This window comes from Thalassophryne amazonica, chromosome 20 (assembly GCF_902500255.1).
Source record: "Thalassophryne amazonica chromosome 20, fThaAma1.1, whole genome shotgun sequence".
Taxonomy (NCBI): Eukaryota; Metazoa; Chordata; class Actinopteri; order Batrachoidiformes; family Batrachoididae; genus Thalassophryne; species Thalassophryne amazonica.
The window spans coordinates 39394996-39420552 of record NC_047122.1 but is presented as its reverse complement, the minus strand read 5'-3'; the positions used below and the strand labels follow the sequence as shown (position 1 = coordinate 39420552).

The following is a 25557-nucleotide window of genomic DNA, read 5'->3' as shown; positions in this document are numbered from 1 at the left end:
AGAAAATAAGAAAGTTTATCAAAGACAGACAGTTATTTTTTAATACCAGATGACTATTCAATATTATTTACACTCAAAACCCAAACAAAGACTTAGAAATACTACTTTCACTGGATGCAGAGAAAACCTTTGACAGGGTCGAGTGGGATTTCCTGTTCTCGGCCCTGTCAAGGTTTGGATTCGGCCCCAGTTACATTGCTTTGGTAAAATTATTGTATGCTCACCCAAGAGCTACCGTACGCACCAACAATAAAGACTCAAGTCCCTTCTCTCTCCACCGTTCCACATGCCAAGGATGTCCCTTATCTCCCCTCTTATTTGCTTTGGCCATAGAACCACTAGCTATTTCATTACGCTCCACAAAAGAATACTCGTACAAAGGGATTACTCGAGGAAACTCAGAACACAAAGTATCTTTGTATGCAGATGACTTACTGTTGTATATTTCAGATCCATCTCAGTCTTTGCCCAATATAATGACCATACTAAAAAATTTTGGAGATGTGTCAGGATACAAAATAAATTTATCAAAAAGCATATTGTTTCCCATCAGTGCTGAGGCAAAAAGACAAGTTAATACATTGACTGCCTATCCTTTTGCTGTCTCCAACTGTTTTAAATACCTTGGCATAAATATCACACAATAAATTTCTGGTCTCTTCAGTAAAAACTTTATGACCCTATACCAGCAAACTAAAAAACAGATTGAGAAATGGTCCAACCTGCCCATATCTCTTGCGGGCCGAATTAATATAATCAGAATGAACATTCTGCCAAAATACTTATTTTTATTTCAATGTACCCCAATTCTGATAAGTAAAATCTTTTTCACAATGTTAGATTCTTTATTTACCTCCTTCATTTGGAACAAAAAGACCCTGAGAATTAAAAAATCATTTTTACAAAGACCAAAATCAATGGGAGGGATGGATCTACCCAATCTTTGTCTTTATTACTGGTCTTGCAATATTCGAAGTATATCATTTTCGAATGGAAATCACAAATCTGATTGGGAACGGATGGAAAATCAAGCTTTCTCCCCTAATGCATTAAAATCACTAGTATTTCACACCTCTGATCTCTCCAGCTTTAAATGTCATAGCCCAGTAGTGTCACACTCATTGAAAATTTGGACACAAATTAGAAAACATTTTCACTGGAACCAATGCTCAATTCTAACACCATTAATTGATAACCATGCACACAAACTTCTCAGTCAAAATGTTTCAATCATGGGACCGCAAAGGAGTGCACTCCATTAAAGATCTTTTTACTGATAATATTGTCTCAACATTTGAACAGCTAAAGCATAAATTTAACATTGATAATAGAGACTTTTTTAAATATCTGCAGATTCGTAGCTTCACAAAGACAAATTTTCCCTCCTTTCCCAATCAACCCTCCGAATATCCCTTGAATAATATACTTTTAAACAACCCACTAAAAAAGGGATCGATAACTAAGGTATACAACAACCTTTCACAATTTGAATGTACAACCCCTGGCAAAAATTATGGAATCACCAGCCTCCGAGGATGTTCATTCAGTTGTTTAATTTTGTAGAAAAAAAGCAGATCACAGACATGACACAAAACTAAAGTCATTTCAAATGGCAACTTTCTGGCTTTAAGAAACACTATAAGAAATCAAGAAAAAAAGATTGTGGCAGTCAGTAACGGTTACTTTTTTAGACCAAGCAGAGGAAAAAAATATGGAATCACTCAATTCTGAGGAACAAATTATGGAATCACCCTGTAAATTTTCATCCCCAAAACTAACACCTGCATCAAATCAGATCTGCTCGTTAGTCTGCATCTAAAAAGCAGTGATCACACCTTGGAGAGCTGTTGCACCAAGTGGACTGACATGAATCATGGCTCCAACACGAGAGATGTCAATTGAAACAAAGGAGAGGATTATCAAACTCTTAAAAGAGAGTAAATCATCACGCAATGTTGCAAAAGATGTTGGTTGTTCACAGTCAGCTGTGTCTAAACTCTGGACCAAATACAAACAACATGGGAAGGTTGTTAAAGGCAAACATACTGGTAGACCAAGGAAGGCATCAAAGCATCAAGACAGAAAACTTAAAGCAATATGTCTCAAAAATCGAAAAATGTACAAAAAAACAAATGAGGAACGAATGGGAGGAAACTGGAGTCAACGTCTGTGACCGAACTGTAAGAAACCGCCTAAAGGAAATGGGATTTACATACAGAAAAGCTAAACGAAAGGCATCATTAACACCTAAACAGAAAAAAACAAGGTTACAGTGGGCTAAGGAAAAGCAATTGTGGACTGTGGATGACTGGATGAAAGTCATATTCAGTGATGAATCTCGAATCTGCATTGGGCAAAGGTGATGATGCTGGAACGTTTGTTTGGTGCCTTTCCAATGAGATTTATAAAGATGACTGCCTGAACAGAACATGTAAATTTCCACAGTCATTGATGATATGGGGCTGCATGTCAGGTAAAGGCACTGGGGAGATGGCTGTCATTACATCATCAATCAATCAATCAATTTTTTTTTTTTATATAGCGCCAAATCACAACAAACAGTTGCCCCAAGGCGCTTTATATTGTAAGGCAAGGCCATACAATAATTATGTAAAACCCCAACGGTCAAAACGACCCCCTGTGAGCAAGCACTTGGCTACAGTGGGAAGGAAAACTCCCTTTTAACAGGAAGAAATCTCCAGCAGAACCAGGCTCAGGGAGGAGCAGTCTTCTGCTGGGACTGGTTGGGGCTGAGGGAGAGAACCAGGAAAAAGACATGCTGTGGAGGGGAGCAGAGATTGATCACTAATGATTAAATGCAGAGTGGTGCATACAGAGCAAAAAGAGAAAGAAACAGTGCATCATGGGAACCCCCCAGCAGTCTACGTCTATAGCAGCATAACTAAGGGATGGTTCAGGGTCACCTGATCCAGCCCTAACTATAAGCTTTAGCAAAAAGGAAAGTTTTAAGCCTAATCTTAAAGTAGAGAGGGTGTCTGTCTCCCTGATCTGAATTGGGAGCTGGTTCCACAGGAGAGGAGCCTGAAAGCTGAAGGCTCTGCCTCCCATTCTACTCTTACAAACCCTAGGAACTACAAGTAAGCCTGCAGTCTGAGAGCGAAGCGCTCTATTGGGGTGATATGGTACTACGAGGTCCCTAAGATAAGATGGGACCTGATTATTCAAAACCTTATAAGTAAGAAGAAGAATTTTAAATTCTATTCTAGAATTAACAGGAAGCCAATGAAGAGAGGCCAATATGGGGTGAGATATGCTCTCTCCTTCTAGTCCCCGCCAGTACTCTAGCTGCAGCATTTGAATTAACTGAAGGCTTTTTAGGGAACTTTAGGACAACCTGATAATAATGAATTACAATAGTCCAGCCTAGAGGAAATAAATGCATGAATTAGTTTTTCAGCATCACTCTGAGACAAGACCTTTCTAATTTTAGAGATATTGCGTAAATGCAAAAAAGCAGTCCTACATATTTGTTTAATATGCGCTTTGAATGACATATCCTGATCAAAAATGACACCAAGATTTCTCACAGTATTACCAGAGGTCAGTGTAATGCCATCCAGAGTAAGGATCTGGTTAGACACCATGTTTCTAAGATTTGTGGGGCCAAGTACAATAACTTCAGTTTTATCTGAGTTTAAAAGCAGGAAATTAGAGGTCATCCATGTCTTTATGTCTGTAAGACAATCCTGTAGTTTAGCTAATTGGTGTGTGTCCTCTGGCTTCATGGATAGATAAAGCTGGGTATCATCTGCGTAACAATGAAATTTTAAGCAATACCGTCTAATAATACTGCCTAAGGGAAGCATGTATAAAGTGAATAAAATTGGTCCTAGCACAGAACCTTGTGGAACTCCATAATTAACTTTAGTCTGTGAAGAAGATTCCCCATTTACATGAACAAATTGTAATCTATTAGACAAATATGATTCAAACCACCGCAGCGCAGTGCCTTTAATACCTATGGCATGCTCTAATCTCTGTAATAAAATTTTATGGTCAACAGTATCAAAAGCAGCACTGAGGTCTAACAGAACAAGCACAGAGATGAGTCCACTGTCCGAGGCCATAAGATCATTTGTAACCTTCACTAATGCTGTTTCTGTACTATGATGAATTCTAAAACCTGACTGAAACTCTTCAAATAGACCATCCTCTGCAGATGATCAGTTAGCTGTTTTACAACTACCCTTTGAAGAATTTTTGAGAGAAAAGGAAGGTTGGAGATTGGCCTATAATTAGCTAAGATAGCTGGGTCAAGTGATGGCTTTTTAAGTAATGGTTTTAATTACTGCCACCTTTAAAGCCTGTGGTACATAGCCAACTAACAAAGATAGATTGATCATATTTAAGATCGAAGCATTAAATAATGGTAGGGCTTCCTTGAGCAGCCTGGTAGGAATGGGGTCTAATAAACATGTTGATGGTTTGGATAAAGTAACTAATGAAAATAACTCAGACAGAACAATCGGAGAGAAAGAGTCTAACCAAATACCGGCATCACTGAAAGCAGCCAAAGATAACGATACGTCTTTGGGATGGTTATGAGTAATTTTTTTTCTAATAGTTAAAATTTTGTTAGCAAAGAAAGTCATGAAGTCATTACTAGTTAGTTAATGGAATACTCAGCTCAATAGAGCTCTGACTCTGTCAGCCTGGCTACAGTGCTGAAAAGAAACCTGGGGTTGTTCTTATTTTCTTCAATTAGTGATGAGTAGAAAGATGTCCTAGCTTTACGGATGGCTTTTTTATAGAGCAACAGACTCTTTTTCCAGGCTAAGTGAAGATCTTCTAAATTAATGAGACACCATTTCCTCTCCAACTTACGGGTTATCTGCTTTAAGCTACGAGTTTGTGAGTTATACCACAGAGTCAGGCACTTCTGATTTAAAGCTCTCTTTTTCAGAGGAGCTACAGCATCCAAAGTTGTCTTCAATGAGGATGTAAAACTATTGACGAGATACTCTATCTCACTTACAGAGTTTAGGTAGCTACTTTGCACTGTGTTGGTATATGGCATTAGAGAACATAAAGAAGGAATCATATCCTTAAACCAAGTTACAGCGCTTTCTGAAAGACTTCTAGTGTAATGAAACTTATTCCCCACTGCTGGGTAGTCCATCAGAGTAAATGTAAATGTTATTAAGAAATGATCAGACAGAAGGGAGTTTTCAGGGAATACTGTTAAGTCTTCTATTTCCATACCATAAGTCAGAACAAGATCTAAGATATGATTAAAGTGGTGGGTGGACTCATTTACATTTTGAGCAAAGCCAATAGAGTCTAATAATAGATTAAATGCAGTGTTGAGGCTGTCATTCTCAGTATCTGTGTGGATGTTAAAATCGCCCACTATAATTATCTTATCTGAGCTAAGCACTAAGTCAGACAAAAGGTCTGAAAATTCACAGAGAAACTCACAGTAATGACCAGGTGGATGATAGATAATAACAAATAAAACTGGTTTTTGGGACTTCCAATTTGGATGGACAAGACTAAGAGTCAAGCTGTCAAATGAATTAAAGCTCTGTCTGGGTTTTTGATTAATTAATAAGCTGGAATGGAAGATTGCTGCTAATCCTCCGCCTCGGCCCGTGCTACGAGCATTCTGACAGTTAATGTGACTCGGGGGTGTTGACTCATTTAAACTAACATATTCATCCTGCTGTAACCAGGTTTCTGTAAGGCAGAATAAATCAATATGTTGATCAATTATTATATCATTTACTAACAGGGACTTAGAAGAGAGAGACCTAATGTTTAATAGACCACATTTAACTGTTTTAGTCTGTGGTGCAGTTGAAGGTGCTATATTATTTTTTCTTTTGAATTTTTATGCTTAAATAGATTTTTGCTGGTTATTGGTAGTCTGGGAGCAGACACCGTCTCTACGGGGATGGGGTAATGAGGGGATGGCAGGGGGAGAGAAGCTGCAGAGAGGTGTGTAAGACTACAACTCTGCTTCCTGGTCCCAACCCTGGATAGTCACGGTTTGGAGGTTTTAAGAGAATTGGCCAGATTTCTAGAAATGAGAGCTGCTCCATCCAAAGTGGGATGGATGCCGTCTCTCCTAACAAGACCAGGTTTTCCCCAGAAGCTTTGCCAATTATCTATGAAGCCCACCTCATTTTTTGGACACCACTCAGACAGCCAGCAATTCAAGGAGAACATGCGGCTAAACATGTCACTCCCGGTCCGATTGGGGAGGGGCCCAGAGAAAACTACAGAGTCCGACATTGTTTTTGCAAAGTTACACACCAATTTAATGTTAATTTTAGTGACCTCCGATTGGCGTAACCGGGTGTCATTACTGCTGACGTGAATTACAATCTTACCAAATTTACGCTTAGCCTTAGCCAGCAGTTTCAAATTTCCTTCAATGTCGCCTGCTCTGGCCCCCAGAAGACAATTGACTATGGTTGCTGGTGTCGCTAACTTCACATTTCTCAAAACAGAGTTGCCAATAACCAGAGTTTGATCCTCGGCGGGTGTGTCGCCGAGTGGGGAAAAACGGTTAGAGATGTGAACGGGTTGGCGGTGTACACGGGGCTTCTGTTTAGAACTACGCTTCCTCCTCACAGTCACCCAGTCGGCCTGCTTTCCCGGCTGCTCGGGATCTGCCAGAGGGAAACTAACGGCGGCTAAGCTACCTTGGTCCGCACCGACTACAGGGGCCTGGCTAGCTGTAGAATTTTCCACGGTGCGGAGCCGAGTCTCCAATTCGCCCAGCCTGGCCTCCAAAGCTATGAATAAGCTACACTTATTACAAGTACCGTTACTGCTAAAGGAGGCCGAGGAATAACTAAACATTTCACACCCAGAACAGAAAGGTGCGGGAGAGACAGGAGAAGCCGCCATGCTAAACCGACTAAGAGCTAGTAGCTGCGCTAAGCTAGCAGATTCCTAAAAACACGCAAAGTGAATAATGTGTAAATAATTTAGAGGTGATTCAGCAGAAGGAGTGCTTTAGTTAAGGCACGTGAAGATTACACTGGGAAACAAATCGTAATCTAGATAACTAGATCAATCTAACTGCGCAGATTAAACAGCTAACAGATACAGAAAAACACCGCTGTGCTCCGGAACAGGAAGTGATACAATACCGCAGTGAGAGCCAACCACCAGTAGAGGCAAGCAAGAATAAATGCACAAGTTTATGTTGATATTTTGGACAATTGAAAGGATGTTTGGGGATGATGAAATCATTTTTCAAGATGATAATGCATCTTGCCATAGAGCAAAAACTGCAAAAACATTCCTTGCAAAAAGACACATAGGGTCAATGTCATGGCATAGGGTCAGTGTCAATGAGCAGATCTGATTTGATGCAGGTGTTAATTTAGGGGATGAAAATTTACAGGGTGATTCCATAATTTTTTCCTCAGAATTGAGTGATTCCATATTTTTTTTCCTCTGCTTGGTCTAAAAAAGTAACTGTTACTGACTGCCACAATCTTTTTTTTCTTGATTTCTTATAGTGTTTCTTAAAACCAGAAAGTTGCCATTTGAAATTACTTTAGTTTTGTGTCATGTCTGTGATCTGCTTTTTTTCTACAAAATTAAACAACTGAATGAACATCCTCTGAGGCTGGTGATTCCATAATTTTTGCCAGGGGTTGTACAACATCACTTGATCACATAAAGGATGCTTGGAGCAAAGACTTGGGAATAAACATCACAGAAGACCAATGGACTGAAGCCCAGGAACGAGTTCACTCCTCCTCAGTTTGTGTGAGACATGTACTACTACAGTTCAAGATCCTTCATCGCTTACACTTGTCTAAACAAAAACTGACCAAGATGTTTCCAGGAGTAAATGCTGCCTGTGAACGTTGTGGGTTCTCTCCAGCTTCACTGTCACATACATTTTGGAACTGTCCTATCATCAACCCATATTGGACAAAAACTATTGACACTTTGTCTGAAATTTTCAAAAAGATACTCCCTATTGATCCAATAATGTCATTATTTGGTGTTCTTCCCACCGGGAGCTAAATAATTTTCAAACCAATGCGCTATGTTTTGTGCTACTTCTGGCAAGATGCTTAATTTTGCTTAATTGGAAAAATAAGAACCCTCCTACTCATCAAAACCTTTTAAGAGAAATTATGCAGTACTTGCAATTGGAAAAACTAAAACTCTCTCTGAGGAAAAAAAGAACAGCTGTTTTACTCAATTTGGCAACCTTTTATTAACTACTATGAAAAAAGTTAAACACTATAAATCAATTAATTAAACCACCTTGGATTTGGACAGCTCTCCTACTGGTCCTCGCAAGCATTTCATTGTACTATATGTCACATATTTATACTTTCGCAGGTCTTTTTATTTATTTTATTTTTATTTATTTTTTTATTTTATTTTATTTTATTTTTATTTATTGGTTCTGTTATCTGTTCTTGTTGTTTTATTTTTCTATAATTGCATATATGTATATTGCATTGAGTACACTCATGCATATATGTACATCATGATGGCAATATGTTTTGCCTACACCCCAATGAAGTGTACCTCTGTTAAAATTCTGTTATTTGAAAAACTTCAGTAAAGATAATTGGGGGAAAAAAAGTTATGACTTAAAAACGAGTCATCATAGCACGACATCACACTTATGTAAACTTTGCAATTAATCTACGGCTCCATTCTTAACATTAGAACCTACATTCCATTCAAGCGTTCGCTGCAACATTTCCTCAAAGCGATGTAAACTCTGTCAGAAACACTCTCAAAGATGAGTACTCAGAAGTACTCTGTTTTTGGCAGTCTTTGTAGCTGTTTGTTGCGAATGATGTGTTATGTGCAGACGCAGGTTGAGGAGCGGACAACGTCTGACCGAACCCAGCGCTAATAACCAGAAGCGGTTCCAAAAACAAAACAATTTATTTCCCTCTTGTGCAATACTTTGTGTACAACATAAATGTGCGGTTGTCTGGCGAGGTGAAGGACGGCGTGCTCTCCAGCGCCCAAATGGCTCAAAGCTCGGTGCTTCTGGACCCAGACTCACCGCCGAACACCCCCCAGGTGGATACTACAAACTGACTCTGGGAAGGATGGAAAAGGTGAGGTAAGTCAACAGAGCTACAACAAATATCCTTCAGAGGCACACACTATCAGCAACACATTCAGGTCTGAATTTAAGCTTTATGTAAATGAGCAGCTTCTCACAACAGGTGAAGGATCATCATTCCGTACGCCACGGCAGTGAGAAGCAAACAGCACAATTCTCATCACTGTTCAAATATACTGCGTAACAAAATACCAAATTACTGTTAACACTTATTCAGACAATCATCACCTCTGATGTGTTGCTGATAGTGTGTGTCCCTCACCCGTCCTCCTTCACAGGCACGATGTGTCAAACCCTGGCGCGGTCCTCAGCGTCTCACAACACGAACGTCACAAGGTCGAGTTCCCGGCAATTCTGCTCGAATCTCTCATGGCTTAAATGCAGAACGCCATCTCATTATCTGCTTCAGCTGAAAGTCTTTAAGTTTGCACGTGAGCATCATCCACAGGTGCTGCAAGTCATTAGGCCTGCACGTAAACATCCTCCACAAGTGCAGCCAATAATGCTGACGAGGGTGAAGGATTCTTCCGCCAGCACCTTCTCCACAGACAAAAACCAGTTTGCATACCACCTGGAGAGCAAAGAAAAGAAAACAACACCAAAATGTCCAGCCAAACCCCCCAACACACAACATGATGTATACTTTGAGACGGTCACAGATAGGGTTGGGTATCGAGAACCGATTTATTTTTTTTTTTTTCCGGTATCGTTAAGAAATGATTCGATCCACCGACATCAGTAGCCTTTTTGCTTAACGATTCCCTTATCTGTCCTTAAGAGCGGCCGTTGTTTTGGAGGGTGTTTATCGGGAAAATGATCATGTCTATACGTTGATTACAGACCCCCTGCAGGGTCTGTAATCAACCGTTTCTGCAGCATGGCTCTTCTTTGAAACTTGAAGCAATGAAGCATTGATCCAACCCGCTGCTTTGTTGGTTCTTTGTTTTATTTTGCTTTATCTTAAGTTTTCCCCGCTATAACCCCAAAGAGCATATGTCTGTGAGTGATATTTACCTTTTTTATGTTAAACCTACCTGTTACAGTCTTCTGAAACAGTTGATAGATGTATTTTATAACCTAAAAACGGGACCGATGCTAACGCGTTAGCATGTCTATGGCATTTTCAATGTTAAAGTTAGCATTAAGCTGTTCGCATCTCAGCACATTTGTGTGCATTTGTTTTCTGTATAATAATTAATGGCTCGGTGTTTGTTGTCGTAAAAGAGTCAAATGTATTACAAATTGTAGTATTTTTTTTATTTAATTTTGTTTATATATTAATAATAATAATAATAATTAATAATAGCAACAACAACAATAATAGTAATAATAACTAATAAGAACCTAATTAAAAACACAACAGAAAATAAAAAAACAACTAACAATGAACATTAATAAATATAGAAATAAATAAATGTTTCCTGTGAACACCTAGTGACTCTTACACCTCCAGTTCATCCCTGTTTTAAGTGTAATGACAATTTGTTTTGGTCAAACCATATTTTCAATTTGTTAATTTCTTCAATGATTTCCTCCAGAACTATCTGCCAAGCTAGAAAACTGCTGCATCCTAGTAAGGGCAGAATACTACTGGAATGAATATGAATAAGGAAAGTTTTTTTTTTTTTTCCTCACCAAATGGATGCTGCACTCACTGCTGTTTGTCTGGAATAGTCCCAGATTGCATTTCAGAGCTTCTCGAATTCAAACATTTTCGTGTGGGTGGTGGTGGGGGGTATTTTTGGGTTTCAGCTTCTTTTTTTGTTTGTTTTTCACCACTTTCATCCCTGAATATGTCAATTTTGAGTCACTTTTGTGCAGATTAAAGTCACTAACTGGGACTCCTGTCTTGTTGCGAGAAAGAGCTCCAAACGCTGCGCGGCTCTCTGCCAAATCAAGTAAGAACGATAGAGTCCAGTTGGAATTAATAAATTCAAAGCGAAAAGCCGTTTAAATCGACACCTCTTTCCAACATTGTAATACAAACAAACTGCAGTTGACCAGAACATTTTTTTTCCTCCCAAAATGAGACGTCCCTGCGCCGACGTGAAGCAGCCAGCTGATCTCAGCTCAGAGGTATGGAGAGACATTCATGCCAAAATGTCTGAAAGGAAATGCTTTTGACAAAAATTACAGATTTTGCTTATTTTTATTTATGTCCAGCGATCAAGGATACAGTGTCCAATTTCATATTTATTTACTTTAAGATTCAATAAAATGTTGACATAGAAAACCTGTAAAGCCTACTTTTATTACACAGAAAATTCACAAGAGGTATCAATAAGAGAATCGATAATGGCATCGATATCGATAAAATCTTATCAATACCCATCCCTAGTCACGGAAGTGCACAAAGTAATACCGGTGTATCAACAGATGGTCACCAATAGCTTAAATCTAAGTTGTTATGATTTCTGTGTGACATGTCCTTTAAGGTATGTGTAAAACTTTGTCTGACTATCCTGTATTTTTCTCTTTGTTGTTCTTTGCCAGGTATTAGACACTCATATCTTCCACTCATTCCTGCGAGACAGACTGAACAGGAAACTGGACACTTTCAGTCGCATGGAGCTCAACACGCGCCACCACGCACAAAGGTACAATGCTGATGTGATGTCATAACTGAGGGACAGGGATCAGCAGGATGCTGTTATATAGAATATAAATTACTGTTGTGTGTTTTGGCATTAATGTATATCAGTTCACAATGTACAAGATGTGAGAGTGATTTTGCATGCTTTTTGTCCATGTCCTCACTATGCTTCAGTGACAGAGATGTAAGTGCAATGGTCCTTAACACTTGAGCTATTACACATCTTAATTTTAAAATTCCGTCTTTTTTAAGACAGGTTTCTGTATTTGAAATTTCTAAAATAATGCCCTTTAAACTCACAGTGAAAGTTAATCTCTACAGCATGACACAAATTAAATAAAAATATAAAAGCCAAAATGATGGTTTGCATAAGTACTGGCGCCTTTCAGTAAATCCCCACTTTTACAGCCAGTTTTCTTCAGACAAGTCTGTATGGATACATGAACATTTCCAAGTCACGGAATATGTTTTGGACTTCCTTTGGATGAGTCACTAAGAAATACAAACAGTATGGTACTGTGTGGTAAACCTATCTGGGGAAGGCGGTTCTCAAAAACTGATTGACCGTGCAAGGAAGAGACGAGCAATGAAAGCCATGAAGACACCCAGACAGCTCTGAAGAAGCAGGTACAGTGCATCCGGAAAGTATTCACAGCGCTTCACTTTTTCCACATTTTGTTATGTTCCAGCCTTTTCCCAAAAAGGATTAAATTAATTTTTCTCCCTCAAAATTCTACTCACAACAAGCCCGTAATGACATGAAATTTTTTTTTGGAATTTTTGCAAATTTATTTAAAAATAAATAAAATAAAAAAAACTAAGAATTCACATGTACATAGGTATTTGCTCAGTTAGAGCCTTGCGTCTTCTTGAGTATGATGCTACAAGCTTGGTGAGCCTATCTTTGGGCAGTTTTGTCCATTCCTCTTTGCAGCACCTCTCAAGCTCCTTCAGGTTGGATGGGGAGTGTCCATGCACAGCCATTTTCAGATCTCTCCAGAGATGTTCAATCAGATTCAGGTCTGGGCTCTTAACTCACTCGATGCCATTGACTCTAAAACGCGTCTTTTCCGATAGTAACGCCCCGCACCAAAGACGAGCCAATTTCTTTTCTTCTCTTTTCTTTTCTTGTGATATGTTTGTTGTTGACATGGACATAGAACTCAATTTTCTGTGGGTCTTGAAAAAACACTCAAATGCTGAAGAAATCCTGGCACTGGCATGTTCTGAACTTTGAAAATGGCTGGCACTCAATGAGTTAAGGACATTCACAGAATTTTCCTGAAACCACTCCTTTGATCTCTTGGCTGTGTGCTTAGGGTCATTGTCCTGCTGGAAGATGAACTGTCACCCCAGTCTGAGGTCAAGAGCGTGAGCGGTTTTCATCCACGATGTCTCTGTTCATTGCTGCATTAATCTTTCCCTCAATCCTGACTAGTCTCCCAGTTCCTGCCACTGAAAAACATCCCCGCAATATGATGCTGCCACCACTATGCTTCACTGTAGGGAATTTTAAGAATTTTGTTTCTCATGGTCTGAGAGTCCTTCAGGTGCTTTTTGGAAAACTCCAGGCAGGCGGCCATGTGCCTTTTACTAAGGAGTGGCTTCTATCTGGCCACTCTACCATACAGGCCTGATTGGTGGATTGCTGCAGAGATGATTGTCCTTCTGTAAGTTCTCCTCTCTGCACAGAGGAATGTTGGAGCTCTGATAGAGTGACCATCAGGCTCTTGGTCATCTCCCTGGCTAGGGCCCTTCTCTCACGATTACTCAGTATAGATGGGCAGCCAGCTCTAGGAAGAGTCCTGGTGGATCTGAACTTCTTCCATGTACGGATGATAGAGGCCACTGTGCTCATTGGGAACTTCAAAGCAACAGAAATGTTTCTGTACGCTTCCCCGGATTTGTGCCTCGAGACAATCCTGTCTCGGAAGCCTACAGACAATTCCTTTGACTTCAGGCTTGGTTTGTACTCTGACATGCACTGTCAACTGTGGGACCTTATATGTAGACAGGTGTGTGCCTTTCCAAATCATGTCCAGTCAAATGAATTTACCCCAGGTGAACTCCAATTAAGCTGTAGAAATATCTCAAGGATGGTCAGTGCAGCTGGGATGTACCTGAGCTCAATTTTGAGCTTCAATGGCAAAAATCAAAAGAAGAAGAAGAAGAAAAAAATTTTACATTGTCATTATGGGGTGTGTAGAATTTTGAGCAAAAAAAAAAAAAAAAAATTCATCCATTTTGGAATAAGGCTGTAACATAACAAAATGTGGAAAAAGTGAAGAGCTGTGAATACTTTCTGGATGCACTGTATCTGCTTTTGTGGCTGTGACTGGAGAAATTATGCATAGTGTAAGTTTTACATCACCAATTATACAGCTTTCATGATGAAGCGGTGTTCTTAAAAAGCTTCAGTTTGCCAGAAGGCACATGGGAGATGTAAACCTACGTTTGATCCGTTTGGTTGTATGAAAATCCTTCTCTGTTTCACTCCTCTATGGGGCTGTAAGTTTTACTCCAGTAGCCAAAGTTCAACATGCATCTTGTTATTGAATGTCTGCAGGAATCGTGTGAAGTCGGAGTCTCCTCTGCGTCCTCATATGTATGAACTGTCCCGGAGTGGCTACAGCAGCTACGTCAACCCTGACAACAGGCTGAGCAAGAGGCTGGGAGCCAGCATGCCCAACCCGGAGAACTCTGTCACTGATGGCATGGCTCCCGTCAGCACCAGAAGGCCGGCGTCTCTCAGGAAAATGACTCCTGACATGGGTTAGTACTGAGAATCCAAGATTCAGTCACAAGACGATCAAATTCTCACTTGTTTTATTGATCCTCCAGGTTTGAAGTCTCCTCAGGCCACAGTGAAGGTTTTCCATCTCCCAGACTTCCCACCTCCCCTGTCCTATCATTTCGTGCAGAACTACTACTCTGATATGATTGCTTCGCTTGGGAAAGCTATAAATAAAACACCACCTGAGGATTTGGCTTTGCTGGCCAGGTACTACTCATATTTATTTGAATGATTGCAAAGCGGGGCAGAAAAACTCCACACAGATTAAGGGTTGGTTTTGTTTGTTAAACTAAAAATAAATGAACCTGCTGGAGTGTTCATATTCTGTTTTTCTGTGAATGAACAATCTCAAGCTCATTTCACTGACATCCAGACATCTGACTGACCCTTATAGATTGTGAGACACTTAAACCAGTTGGTCTGTTTGTCCAGATACCACTACCTGCGGGGTTTGGTGAACACTGTGTCCAACAGGCGTCTTATTGCACTGGAAGATTTCCAGAGTCTTTATAAAACGGACTCCGATATTTTCCCTTCTCAGATGGTCAAATCCCTGGTCGACTCCCTGCTGGATGTGGAACGCTTACAGGTGAGTTTTTAAAGCCCATTCCCAAATCCTGTCCATGAATACACTGTGTCAAAGCTGCTGTGTTGAATCAACTCTCAAGACTTCTCTGCAACAATGCCATGACATTACTACAGTGTAATTATAAAGTAGTAGTGGTATTATAGTATCATAACAGCTGGTCTTATATTCAAGCATGTCTAGGATTGCCTTCAGGATGGTGGCAAGACAAAGTAAGACTGTAGAATAACAGAAAGAGGATTATTAAAAGCTTCACAATACGTTCTCACAGTTTAAAACTCTTGTGGTGGTGTCTCGTGTCATCACGACTAGGGATGGGTATCAAGAACCGGTTCCTTTCGGGTATCGTTAAGAAATGATTCGATCCACCGACATCGATAAGCTTTTTGCTTAACGATTCTGTTATCGGTCCTTCAGAGTGGCTGTTGTTTTGGGGGGTGTTTGTCAGGAAAATGATCATTTCTCTACATTGATTACAGACCCTGCAGCGGGTCTGTAATCAACTTTCTGCAGGCGCGGCTTTGCTTTGAACCTTGAACCAATCGAAGCAGTGGTTTGCAGATTGAAGCAGTGCGTCGATCTATTGCTTCGTTTATTCTTTCTTTCTTTCGTTTAATTTTCCCCCGCTAAAACCCTAAAGAGCATACCTCTGTGAGTATTATTTACCTTTTTTATGATAATCGACCTGTTATGGTCTTCTGAAACAGCTGATGTATTTTATAAATTAAAAACGGGAGCGATGCTAACGCGTGAGCATGTCTATGGCATTTTCGATGTTAAAAGTTAGCATTAAGCAGTTGCAGCTGTCATCACGTTCGGGTGCATTTGTTTTCAAATTGTAATATTTTTTAAATTAATTTTTGTTTCTATATTAATAATCTAATGATTATTATATACAATGTATACTTATTATATACAATTTTAGAGAAAGAGACAAAAAGAACCTGAATAGAAACACAACAGAAAACATAAAACCAACTAACAATGAGCATACATAAATAAATAAATACATACATACAGAAATAAATGTTTCCTGTGAACAGCTAGTGACTCTTACACCTCCATTTCATCCCTGTCTTATTTAAGTTTAATGAGAGTTTGTTTCGTTCAAACCATATTTTCATCAATTTGTTAATTTCTTCAGTGATTTTCTCCAGAACTATCTGCCAAGCTAGAAAACTGCTGCATCCTTGTAAGAGCAGAATACTACTGGAATAATTTTGAACAAGGAAAGCTTTACTTTATTTATTTTTATTTTTTTTCCTCACCTAAATAGATGCTGCACTCACTGCAGTTTATCGTCTGGAATAGTCCCAGATTGCATTTCAGAGCTTCTAGAATTCAAACATTTTTGTGCAGGTGGTGTTGGGGGGTAATTTTGGGTTTCAGCTTTTTTTGTTTTTCACCACTTTCATCCCTGAATATGTGAAATCGTGAGTCACTTTTGTGCGGATTAAAGTTACTAACTGGGACTCCTGTCTTGTTGCGAGAAAGAAATGAGAATTGTCCACCGTTCTGTTCACACAGGTCCAAACGCTGCACTGCTCTCTGCTGAGTCAAGTTAGAATGATAGAGTCCAGTCGGAATTAATAACTTCAAAGCGAAACACCGTTTTGTTTATTTTTATTTATGTCCAGAGATCAAGGATACAGTGACCAATTTCATATTTATTTACTTTAAGACTCAATGAAATACACAGAAAACCTGTAAAGCCTACTTTTAGTACAAAATTCACGAGGTATCAATAAGGGAATCGATAAGGAATCGGATCGATAAGCAGAATCGATAATGGCATCGATATTGATAAAATCTTATCAATACCCATCCCTAATCATGACTTACCAAGACTGTCCCAAGATTCATCAAGATTTGACAATCATGGTAATGTTGAAGGGGGAAAAGTGTATGTGGGTACAGAGCTTCCAGACAATTGTGAGTTAGGACACAGCCATGACTTATGACCCACAATGGAAACTAAAATTACAGATTCTTTAATTTATTCAGTAACTTTTGGCATATTAATAATTAGGGTTGGGTAGGGTTGGGAAACGGTTCTTTTTGGGTATCGTTAAGAAATGATTCAATCCACCAATATCAATAGTCTTTTTGCTTAATAATTCCCTAATCGGTCCTTCAGAGTGGCAGTTGTTTTTGAGGGTGTTTGTCGGGAAAATGATAATTTCTCTACATTGATTGCAGACCCTGCAGTGGAACTCTTGTATTGTTGCAGTCAAGAAACGAGAATCATCCTCGATTCCGTGGGCACAGCTCCAAATGCTGCACAGCTCTCTGCCAGGACAGAGTTCGGTCAGAATTAATAACTTTAAAACAAATTGCCGCTTTAAATCAAATGACACCTCTTTCTTGTGTGTAATACAGACAACAAACTACAATTGACTAAAACATTTTTTTCCTCCCATAATGAGATGTCCTGCATTCTTTATGAATTACATCCTGACGTGCAGCACAGCCGGCTGCAAGAGCTCAGCTCAGATGTATGGAAAGACATTCATGCCAATAATGTCTGAAAGGAAATGCTTTTGACAAAAACTACAGATTGTGTTTATTTCTATTTATGTATCCACCATGTAGAGTTTATTATGTCCAGAGTTTAAGGATCCAGTGACCAATTTCACATTTATTTACATTAACACTCAATAAAAAGTTGTTGACATAGAAAACCTGTAAAGCCTACTTTTAGTACACAGAAAATTCACAGGAGGTATCGATAAGGAATCAATAAGGAATTGGATCGATAAGCGGAATCGATAATGGTATCGCTATCGATGAAATCTTGTCAGTACCCATCCCTATTCATAATCCAGTTTGAAGCTTTTCTTCAAACTGACACATCTGTGACAATGCCGTGGTTAGTTGGCTTGATTATGGATAGCATGATAAAGGTGAAGATGATGGAGATTCTTCTGACGAGAAATTTTAATCACTGCAGGCAGACAAACGCCCTGAACTCAAATGTCTCATCAGTCGGGTTAAGAGGGATCAAGAGCGGGAACAGGCATGCCACGACAACAGGCACGAGGAAAGTGGTGTGAAGCATTTCCAGTTGCCACAGAAGTACATGCAACTGGACGAGTTCACCCAATGCATGCAGGAGTCCGGCATTGTGAAAGACCAAGGAACCATTGAGAGACTGTTTGACGCTCTGACTGTAGGTGGGTAGTTTGTGTTCCCAAACTGTACAAAGTGTCAGTCCTTTTCCCGGATGATTGGTCAAACGGATTGGACTGTAAAGATTTTTATCTGTTTGATTTTCACAGCACACACTGCAAAAACTGTCCCTCTCAAAATAAGCCAAATAATCTGAAATCGAGCCAAATAGTCTTGCATTAAGCAAAAAAATCTGCCAGTGGGGTAAGAAAAATTTACTTGATTAGAATTCTCAAAACTAGAATAATGTCTAGGCACTGAATAATCACAATGTGCCTTAAAACTAGACAGAATTCCTATTTTAAGATTAGCCTCTGTCTTAAAATAAGGAAAACAATGTGGTCCTTTGCTTGGATGATTTGAAATCCATTATCGTTCCTCGTTACTGGTTAAATACAGCTAGAATATAGCTAGAAATATAGCTAGAAAAACCTAAGGAAAAAGTGAGATACATTTACCATTTTTCTTATGTAAGAAATGCTTGACAAGATTATTTTTCTATTTGGACAAAAATTAAGTCAAATTTTCGTCTTTTTTTTTTTTACTTTTAGATACCAGTTTTTGCAGTGCATGCACTCCTCCTCCTTCATTTTTTTTTTCAAGCAAACAATTCTTCCTCATTAATCATTACCCCACACTGCCTTGAAGAAGCAGATTTACCATTATATCCACAGGGCACTCATGGAAACTTCAAGAAGGACATTTGAAAAACACAGTACTCATTGAACCTCTTTCACTCATGCTTCTTTTCAGAGTTATACTCCTTCTTGTCAGTTTTGTCTGGTATCATATATATATATATATATATATATATATATATATATATATACACGAGGTCTGTTAGAAAAGTATCCGACCTTTTTATTTTTTTCAAAAACTATATGGATTTGAATCACGTGTGATTGCATCAGCCAAGCTTGAAACTTTGTGCGCATTCGTGAGTTTTTTTCACGCCTGTCGGTTGCGTCATTTGCCTGTGAGTAGGCTTTGTGTGAGCAGTGGTCCACCCCTCTTGTCGGATTTTTATTGCGAATAAATGTCTGAACGATTTGGAGCTTTGCTGCATCAATTTTTTCCAGAAACTGAGAGAGACCTCCAGGTGGACACCATTCGAAAAATTCAAATGGCTTTGAGGGACGATTTTATGGGGATTACACAGATTAAGGAGTGCTCCAGCCGGTTTAAAGACCACCCACAGCTGCTGAGAGCGCCGATCGACAGGCTGACACCCCGCTGAAACAACCAGATCATTTCCAACGTGAAGGCTTTGTTGATCCGGGACGTCGTCTGACTTACACAAAAATGGCAGGAGACGTGGACATCAGTACTTTTTCGGCACATTCCACTGTTACAGGAGTTTTTTTCATGGAAAGAAAAGCGGATGGATGCGCCACCGTGCCACTCACGGCGCGGCACAAAACCACCTCCGTGTTGGTCTCACAGGACTGCTTTGAGATGGCTTTCAGACGTCTGTCGGTGGGTTTTCAGTCGTGTGACTAACCGAGAAATTGTGGATGAGCCTGGACATGCCAGAACATGTACTGTGAGGCTTCATCACGGCGTTGCTTTGCACCATCCGGCTCCACCGCGACGCGCGGAAGACCTCGTGTGTGTGTGTGTGTGTGTGTATGTGTGTATGTATGTGTATGTATATATATATATATATATATATATATATATATATATATATATACTTGACATTCAGCCTCCAGCAGGTATTTCCCAAGCGAGAGCTGCAGTGCCTTGACAACATTCCTGGTTTGTTAAGAAAAGCTAATTTAGGAATCTGAGACTTAGAGTGTGTCACTGTTGTGCTTCTCTCACATGTGCAGGAAAAATGGTGCAATAGTCATTTATATGCAACACATGTTGCAGTGCCTTTACAGTTTTGTTGTAATCCCTTGCTAGTTTGCAGTCTATCTCGACTTTTTGAACATTTCCAAAATGCTGCAATAAACCCTGTACCTGTTGCAACCTTATTGCAATGTCGGCGGTTACCTGCAACAAGCAACTTTTCATTGTTTGTTTGTGGATGTTGCATTAGATCTGAGCAAGGAGGAGAAAGAGAGATGGGTAGCAAGATACAATTCACTGAGGTGCAGATGTTGTATTCCACATCTGCCATAATGTTTTGGAAGGTTTTTCTTGAGAAAGGAAGTTTGGAATGTGACTTTATCTTAGCCTCTTTTGTTTTTTTATAGGGAAAGGCTCCCATGTTTGGATTTAGTGAGCAAAAATGAAGCTTGTTTATCTGCAGAGGAATGAGATGGGGTCTGATTGGATTGTTTGACAAATTTAAGTGCAGATTTTTTTTTTTACTTTTGTGGGTTTGCTTTATTTTAATGGTCAACTGACTGCATTTTTATGTAATGCAGACTTTTAAAAGTGCTTTACAAGAAGGCCTCACATACTCACTCACTCACTCACACACACACACCAATGTCAGGGTGCTGCCATGCTCTGCTGCACATCAGGAGCAGCTTAAGGAAACCTTAGTGAGTTTTCTGTCTGACATTTAGTCATATTGAGAATCCTCTGATTACAAGCCCGTCTCTCTAACCTCCTGCCAAGCACCTCTGTCCTCACGAGTATGTGCACACAACCAGGACTCTTTCACAACAGTTTGCGCTTTCAACATTTTTGGGGGAAAAAAGGAAGGAAAAAAAATTCGTTTGTAAATTCAGTGACAAGGCTCAGAAACCATTTCGGGAGTAAATTTTCAGAATTTTGACACGTTTGTATGTGTACTTGTTGTAGGTCTGCAGAAGCAAGTTAGTCCTGATTTGTTTGGAGTGTTCTACACCATCTGGAAGGAGACTGAGACTGAAGCACAGGAGGTTTGTATCTGTTGTGGTGCAACATACAAGCCCAAATCTTTAATAATTTGTACATATTAATTCAAGTTATATACATACGCAACAGTGGCCTTAGTGGCCAGCAGGACCCTGCAGTTAGCAACAAGGCTTCATAAATCACATGTAAACAAAAGGCCTTCTTTACATTACCTGCTTGAACATGTCCCCACTGTGCCAGTGTTCCTAAGGCCCAAAGTAGGAGGTTCACAGTGCTCACTTGTGTTTCTGTGATATGTCAGGTGTGCCTCCCTGCATCTGTTTTGGAGCATATTGAGCCCAGCGAGTGCGTCTTTAAGCTCTCGTCATCAGTGAAGACGAGCCGTGGTGTTGGCAAGATTGCCATGACTCAACGACGGCTTTTTCTGCTGACCGATGGACGACCAGGATATGTAGATGTGGCACTGTACAGAGATATCGAGGTGAGATGGCAATGGAGGAGCCAGTATTCATTCAGTCATTCGGGATTTTCCTTCTACACCAAGAAGAAAAGAGAAGTTACAATCAAGTGGAGGAATGAGAATGAGAGAGTCATTGCAGAAGTCTCTTTAGCCTGGATTACAAATATACTGTGCGTGTTATTAATAGTGCTCCGAAGTGAGCTCATGTAGTGGTGTCATTGCAGCAAACTCCACTGTAAAACCCGTGTAGGAAGGTGTGTGTGTACAGTGTGACATTTATTACCACTCTGGGCATGAACTAAGTTGAAAATTTATCACTGAACTGACAGTTAGTACATTAAATATATATATGAAATAACTCTCCTTATTTGTTTAATCCATCAACGCTGCATATGAAAATTGGGGGGTGGGTGTCCACACTTTGCACTCAGATTGGTCTTCAAAACACAAAACTGTCATTTTGAAAAGCTAGTATAAAATTATTCCAGGTGTTGTCAGGGTAGTGACATCACACTTTGGAGCCCTATACTCACTGGAAGCTGTAGAAATACTGTCATGTAATTTATAGGGAACCAAAGTTTATCACTTGTATATTACCAACTAAGATAAAATCAGTATTTTATTCAAAGGATCCTGTTTAAACTAACCAGTTCTATCAGTGGTGATGCTGAGCACAAATGGGCCATCTAGTTGCATGGTTATGCTTTCACTGCACCCGTTTCACCCATTGTTTTGTTTTTTTTTACCCCGCTGTAGGAGGTGAAAGTATCCTCAACTCCCTTCTTGCTCCTGCGAATCCCGAGCCTGAAGCTGCGTGTCCGGGGAAGGAAGGAGGCATTTGAGGCCAATTTGAAAACTGAGACTGAGCTCTGGAACCTTATGGTCAAAGAAATGGTGGCTGGACGCTGTGTGGCCGACCAGCACAAGGTAAAGATATGAGTGTATCATTATACAGGTTGGAAATTAGCAGTAATTTCCTGTTATTGTGTGCCCAGGGCTGTGAAAACTCTGCGGATCCGTGGGATTCCGCGGATTTCATCATGGGGAGGGGAGGTGGGGTGTTAGTGATGTACTCTTTAATCATGAACATCACTGAGTTTTTAAAAAGCTTATCGCAAAGCGTTTTCTTTTTTACGACATCGTGTAAGTTTTATAAGTCCGCGGACACTGATCTGTGTGTTACAGATACAAATCAGTTTCCTCGGATCCGCAGAGTTTCGCGGAGTAAAAATGCCACTCAAAGTGTAGCTGTTACGACAGTTGTCGTAAAGCAGGACTGGTTGGTTGCTGCGGCGACGCTGTGTGGCTCCTGTGCTCCGCTTAAGCTAAACGTAGCATGTGGACATCCTATACTTCTAGAGCTTTCAAGTTTTTAAAAGATTTGTGCAGTATGTCTGTGTCACGGACCGACATCGCACAGAGAGAAGATGGCGAGAAAGACTGTTTGAAAAAGTCTGACAAGGACAAGACTCCGTGGAATCGTCGCTGACCTCATCAGCACACCTGAAAGGTAAAAGAAACGGGAAAAGTGAACTGTGCCCTCTCAGGAAAACACGGTAAGAATGTTTATCTCCCTGGAAAATAAACATTCTGCTGTTCAAACAGGATTTTAGACAAGATTATGTGACTTTTTTCACGAATCTAGACTTTCTTTCATTGTAAAAAAGACATTGTGGCTTTGAATGGATTTAGGCTATATAAATTTACACAAGAATATGTGACTTTTACTATAAGGTATGTTATCGATATTTTACCATGATTTTCCAAATATTGGTTTTTGAAATTCTGTAACAGTCTTTTCAGTCTTCATAAATTTCATGTAGTTTAATTGTTAATGCATAATTTGGTTTACAATTAAAAGGAAAATCATTCCAGGTCCTACTTCCATGTCATATTCTGTTATTTCAACATGATCATTGACAGGTCAAATAAATGGTTGAATAGAGGATCATTTAAATATCCACTAATTTTGAGATTTGTTCTTCCAGGAGATGTTGAAAAAGTATCATTAGATAAAAATTAAATTCTGGGGCCCCACAGGGCCCTAGACCCCGGCTCCTGGGGAGCTGTTACACCCCCCCACCTGCAAATTTTCCTCGGATTTTGCAGTTTTCATTTCACAGCCCTGTGTCTGCCTTTGTAGATTAAGCTTCTTCTTTACTCTCTTTCTGTGTGTGAGTGGACATTAATGGAATTTGTGAGTATGGGGGGATTTTTTTTTTTATCACAAATTAAGTGGTTTTTAAAATGCAGTAACCAAAAGTCAGAGGGTTCCTTTAGTGAAACCAGACTATGCAAATATGTAGCCACTGTTCTTTCTCTTCTTCTTTCTCCACAAAGCCACTTTGTTATGAAAGCGCACTTGCTTATAGGTTTCCCAGGAGAAACAGATTAGCAGCAACAATGCAGAGTAATGTCGCAACATAGACACAAGACTTAAAGCAAGTAATTAATAAACTCTTCCTGTCTATGTATGACAAAGCCTGCACGTGTTAATTCCTGACTGGATTTGGAATTAAAACAGTTTTAGCACATATGCCGTAAAATGACACTGTTGTAGACTTTAAGATGCATGGTCCCACCCCCAAATTAATAACAGAAGAAGAGTGAAGTGTAAATAAAGGTTATGATCCAGATTAAGTTGTGCTTGTTTCTCTTTGTGGCTGCTCAAGTTGGCACAGCATTGCAGGTGCTTGCTCTATTAAAATGATTCTTCACTTATGACATCAGAAATATCAGCGTTCTGACTGTTCCTCTCTGGATTTGTGTATTTGCTGTATTGGTGTGATCCATTGTTACTTTGATGGATATGCATCTGAGAAGCTCACAGCTTGAAACCTTGTCCGTATGGAAAATCTGAGATTACGGAATAGTGATGTACACTCAACAAAAATATAAATGCAACACTTTTGGTTTTGCTCCCATTTTGTATGAGATGAACTCAAAGATCTAAAACTTTTTCCACATACACAATATCACCATTTCTCTCAAATATTGTTCACAAACCAGTCTAAATCTGTGATAGTGAGCACTTCTCCTTTGCTGAGATAATCCATCCCACCTCACAGGTGTGCCATATCAAGATGCTGATTAGACACCATGATTAGTGCACAGGTGTGCCTTAGACTGTCCACAATAAAAGGCCACACTGAAAGGTGCAGTTTTGTTTTATTGGGGGGGGATACCAGTCAGTATCTGGTGTGACCACCATTTGCCTCATGCAGTGCAACACATCTCCTTCGCATAGAGTTGATCAGGTTGTCAATTGTGGCCTGTGGAATGTTGGTCCACTCCTCTTCAATGGCTGGTGTGAAGTTGCTGGATATTGGCAGGAACTGGTACACGCTGTCGTATACGCCGGTCCAGAGCATCCCAAACATGCTCAATGTGGTGACATGTCCGGTGAGTATGCTGGGACATTTTCAGCTTCCAAGAATTGTGTACAGATCCTTGCAACATGGGGCCGTGCATTATCCTGCTGCAACATAAGGTGATGTTCTTGGATGTATGGCACAACAATGGGCCTCAGGATCTCGTCACGGTATCTCTGTGCATTCAAAATGCCATCAGTAAAATGCACCTGTGTTCTTCGTCCATAACAGACGCCTGCCCATACCATAACCCCACCGCCACCATGGGCCACTCGATCCACAACATTGACATCAGAAAACCGCTCACCCACACAACGCCACACACGCTGTCTGCCATCTGCCTGAACAGTGTGAACCGGGATTCATCCGTGAAGAGAACACCTCTCCAACGTGCCAAACGCCAGCGAATGTGAGCATTTGCCCACTCAAGTCGGTTACTACGACGAACTGGAGTTAGGTCGAGACCCCGATGATGCAGATGAGCTTCCCTGAGACGGTTTCTGACAGTTTGTGCAGAAATTCTTTGGTTATGCAAACCGATTGTTTCAGCAGCTGTCCGAGTGGCTGGTCTCAGACGATCTTGGAGGTGAACATGCTGGATGTGGAGGTCCTGGGCTGGTGTGGTTACACGTGGTCTGCAGTTGTGAGGCTGGTTGGATGTACTGCCAAATTCTCTGAAACGCCTTTGGAGACGGCTTATGGTAGAG

At 40.1% G+C, this 25557-nt stretch overlaps 1 protein-coding gene across 1 annotated transcript in view; it reads left to right on the top strand.

Moving 5' to 3' along the window:
• dennd3a (DENN/MADD domain containing 3a) overlaps positions 1–25557 on the top strand; it is a 68024-nt gene that overhangs the window by 25914 nt on the left and 16553 nt on the right. The window contains exons 14-21 of the mRNA XM_034160797.1: positions 11579–11682; positions 14245–14450; positions 14520–14679; positions 14905–15061; positions 18009–18231; positions 20984–21063; positions 21321–21500; positions 22236–22406. Coding sequence (XP_034016688.1) covers positions 11579–11682; positions 14245–14450; positions 14520–14679; positions 14905–15061; positions 18009–18231; positions 20984–21063; positions 21321–21500; positions 22236–22406 — 1281 coding nt within the window. The remainder of the gene's footprint in view (positions 1–11578; positions 11683–14244; positions 14451–14519; positions 14680–14904; positions 15062–18008; positions 18232–20983; positions 21064–21320; positions 21501–22235; positions 22407–25557) is intronic.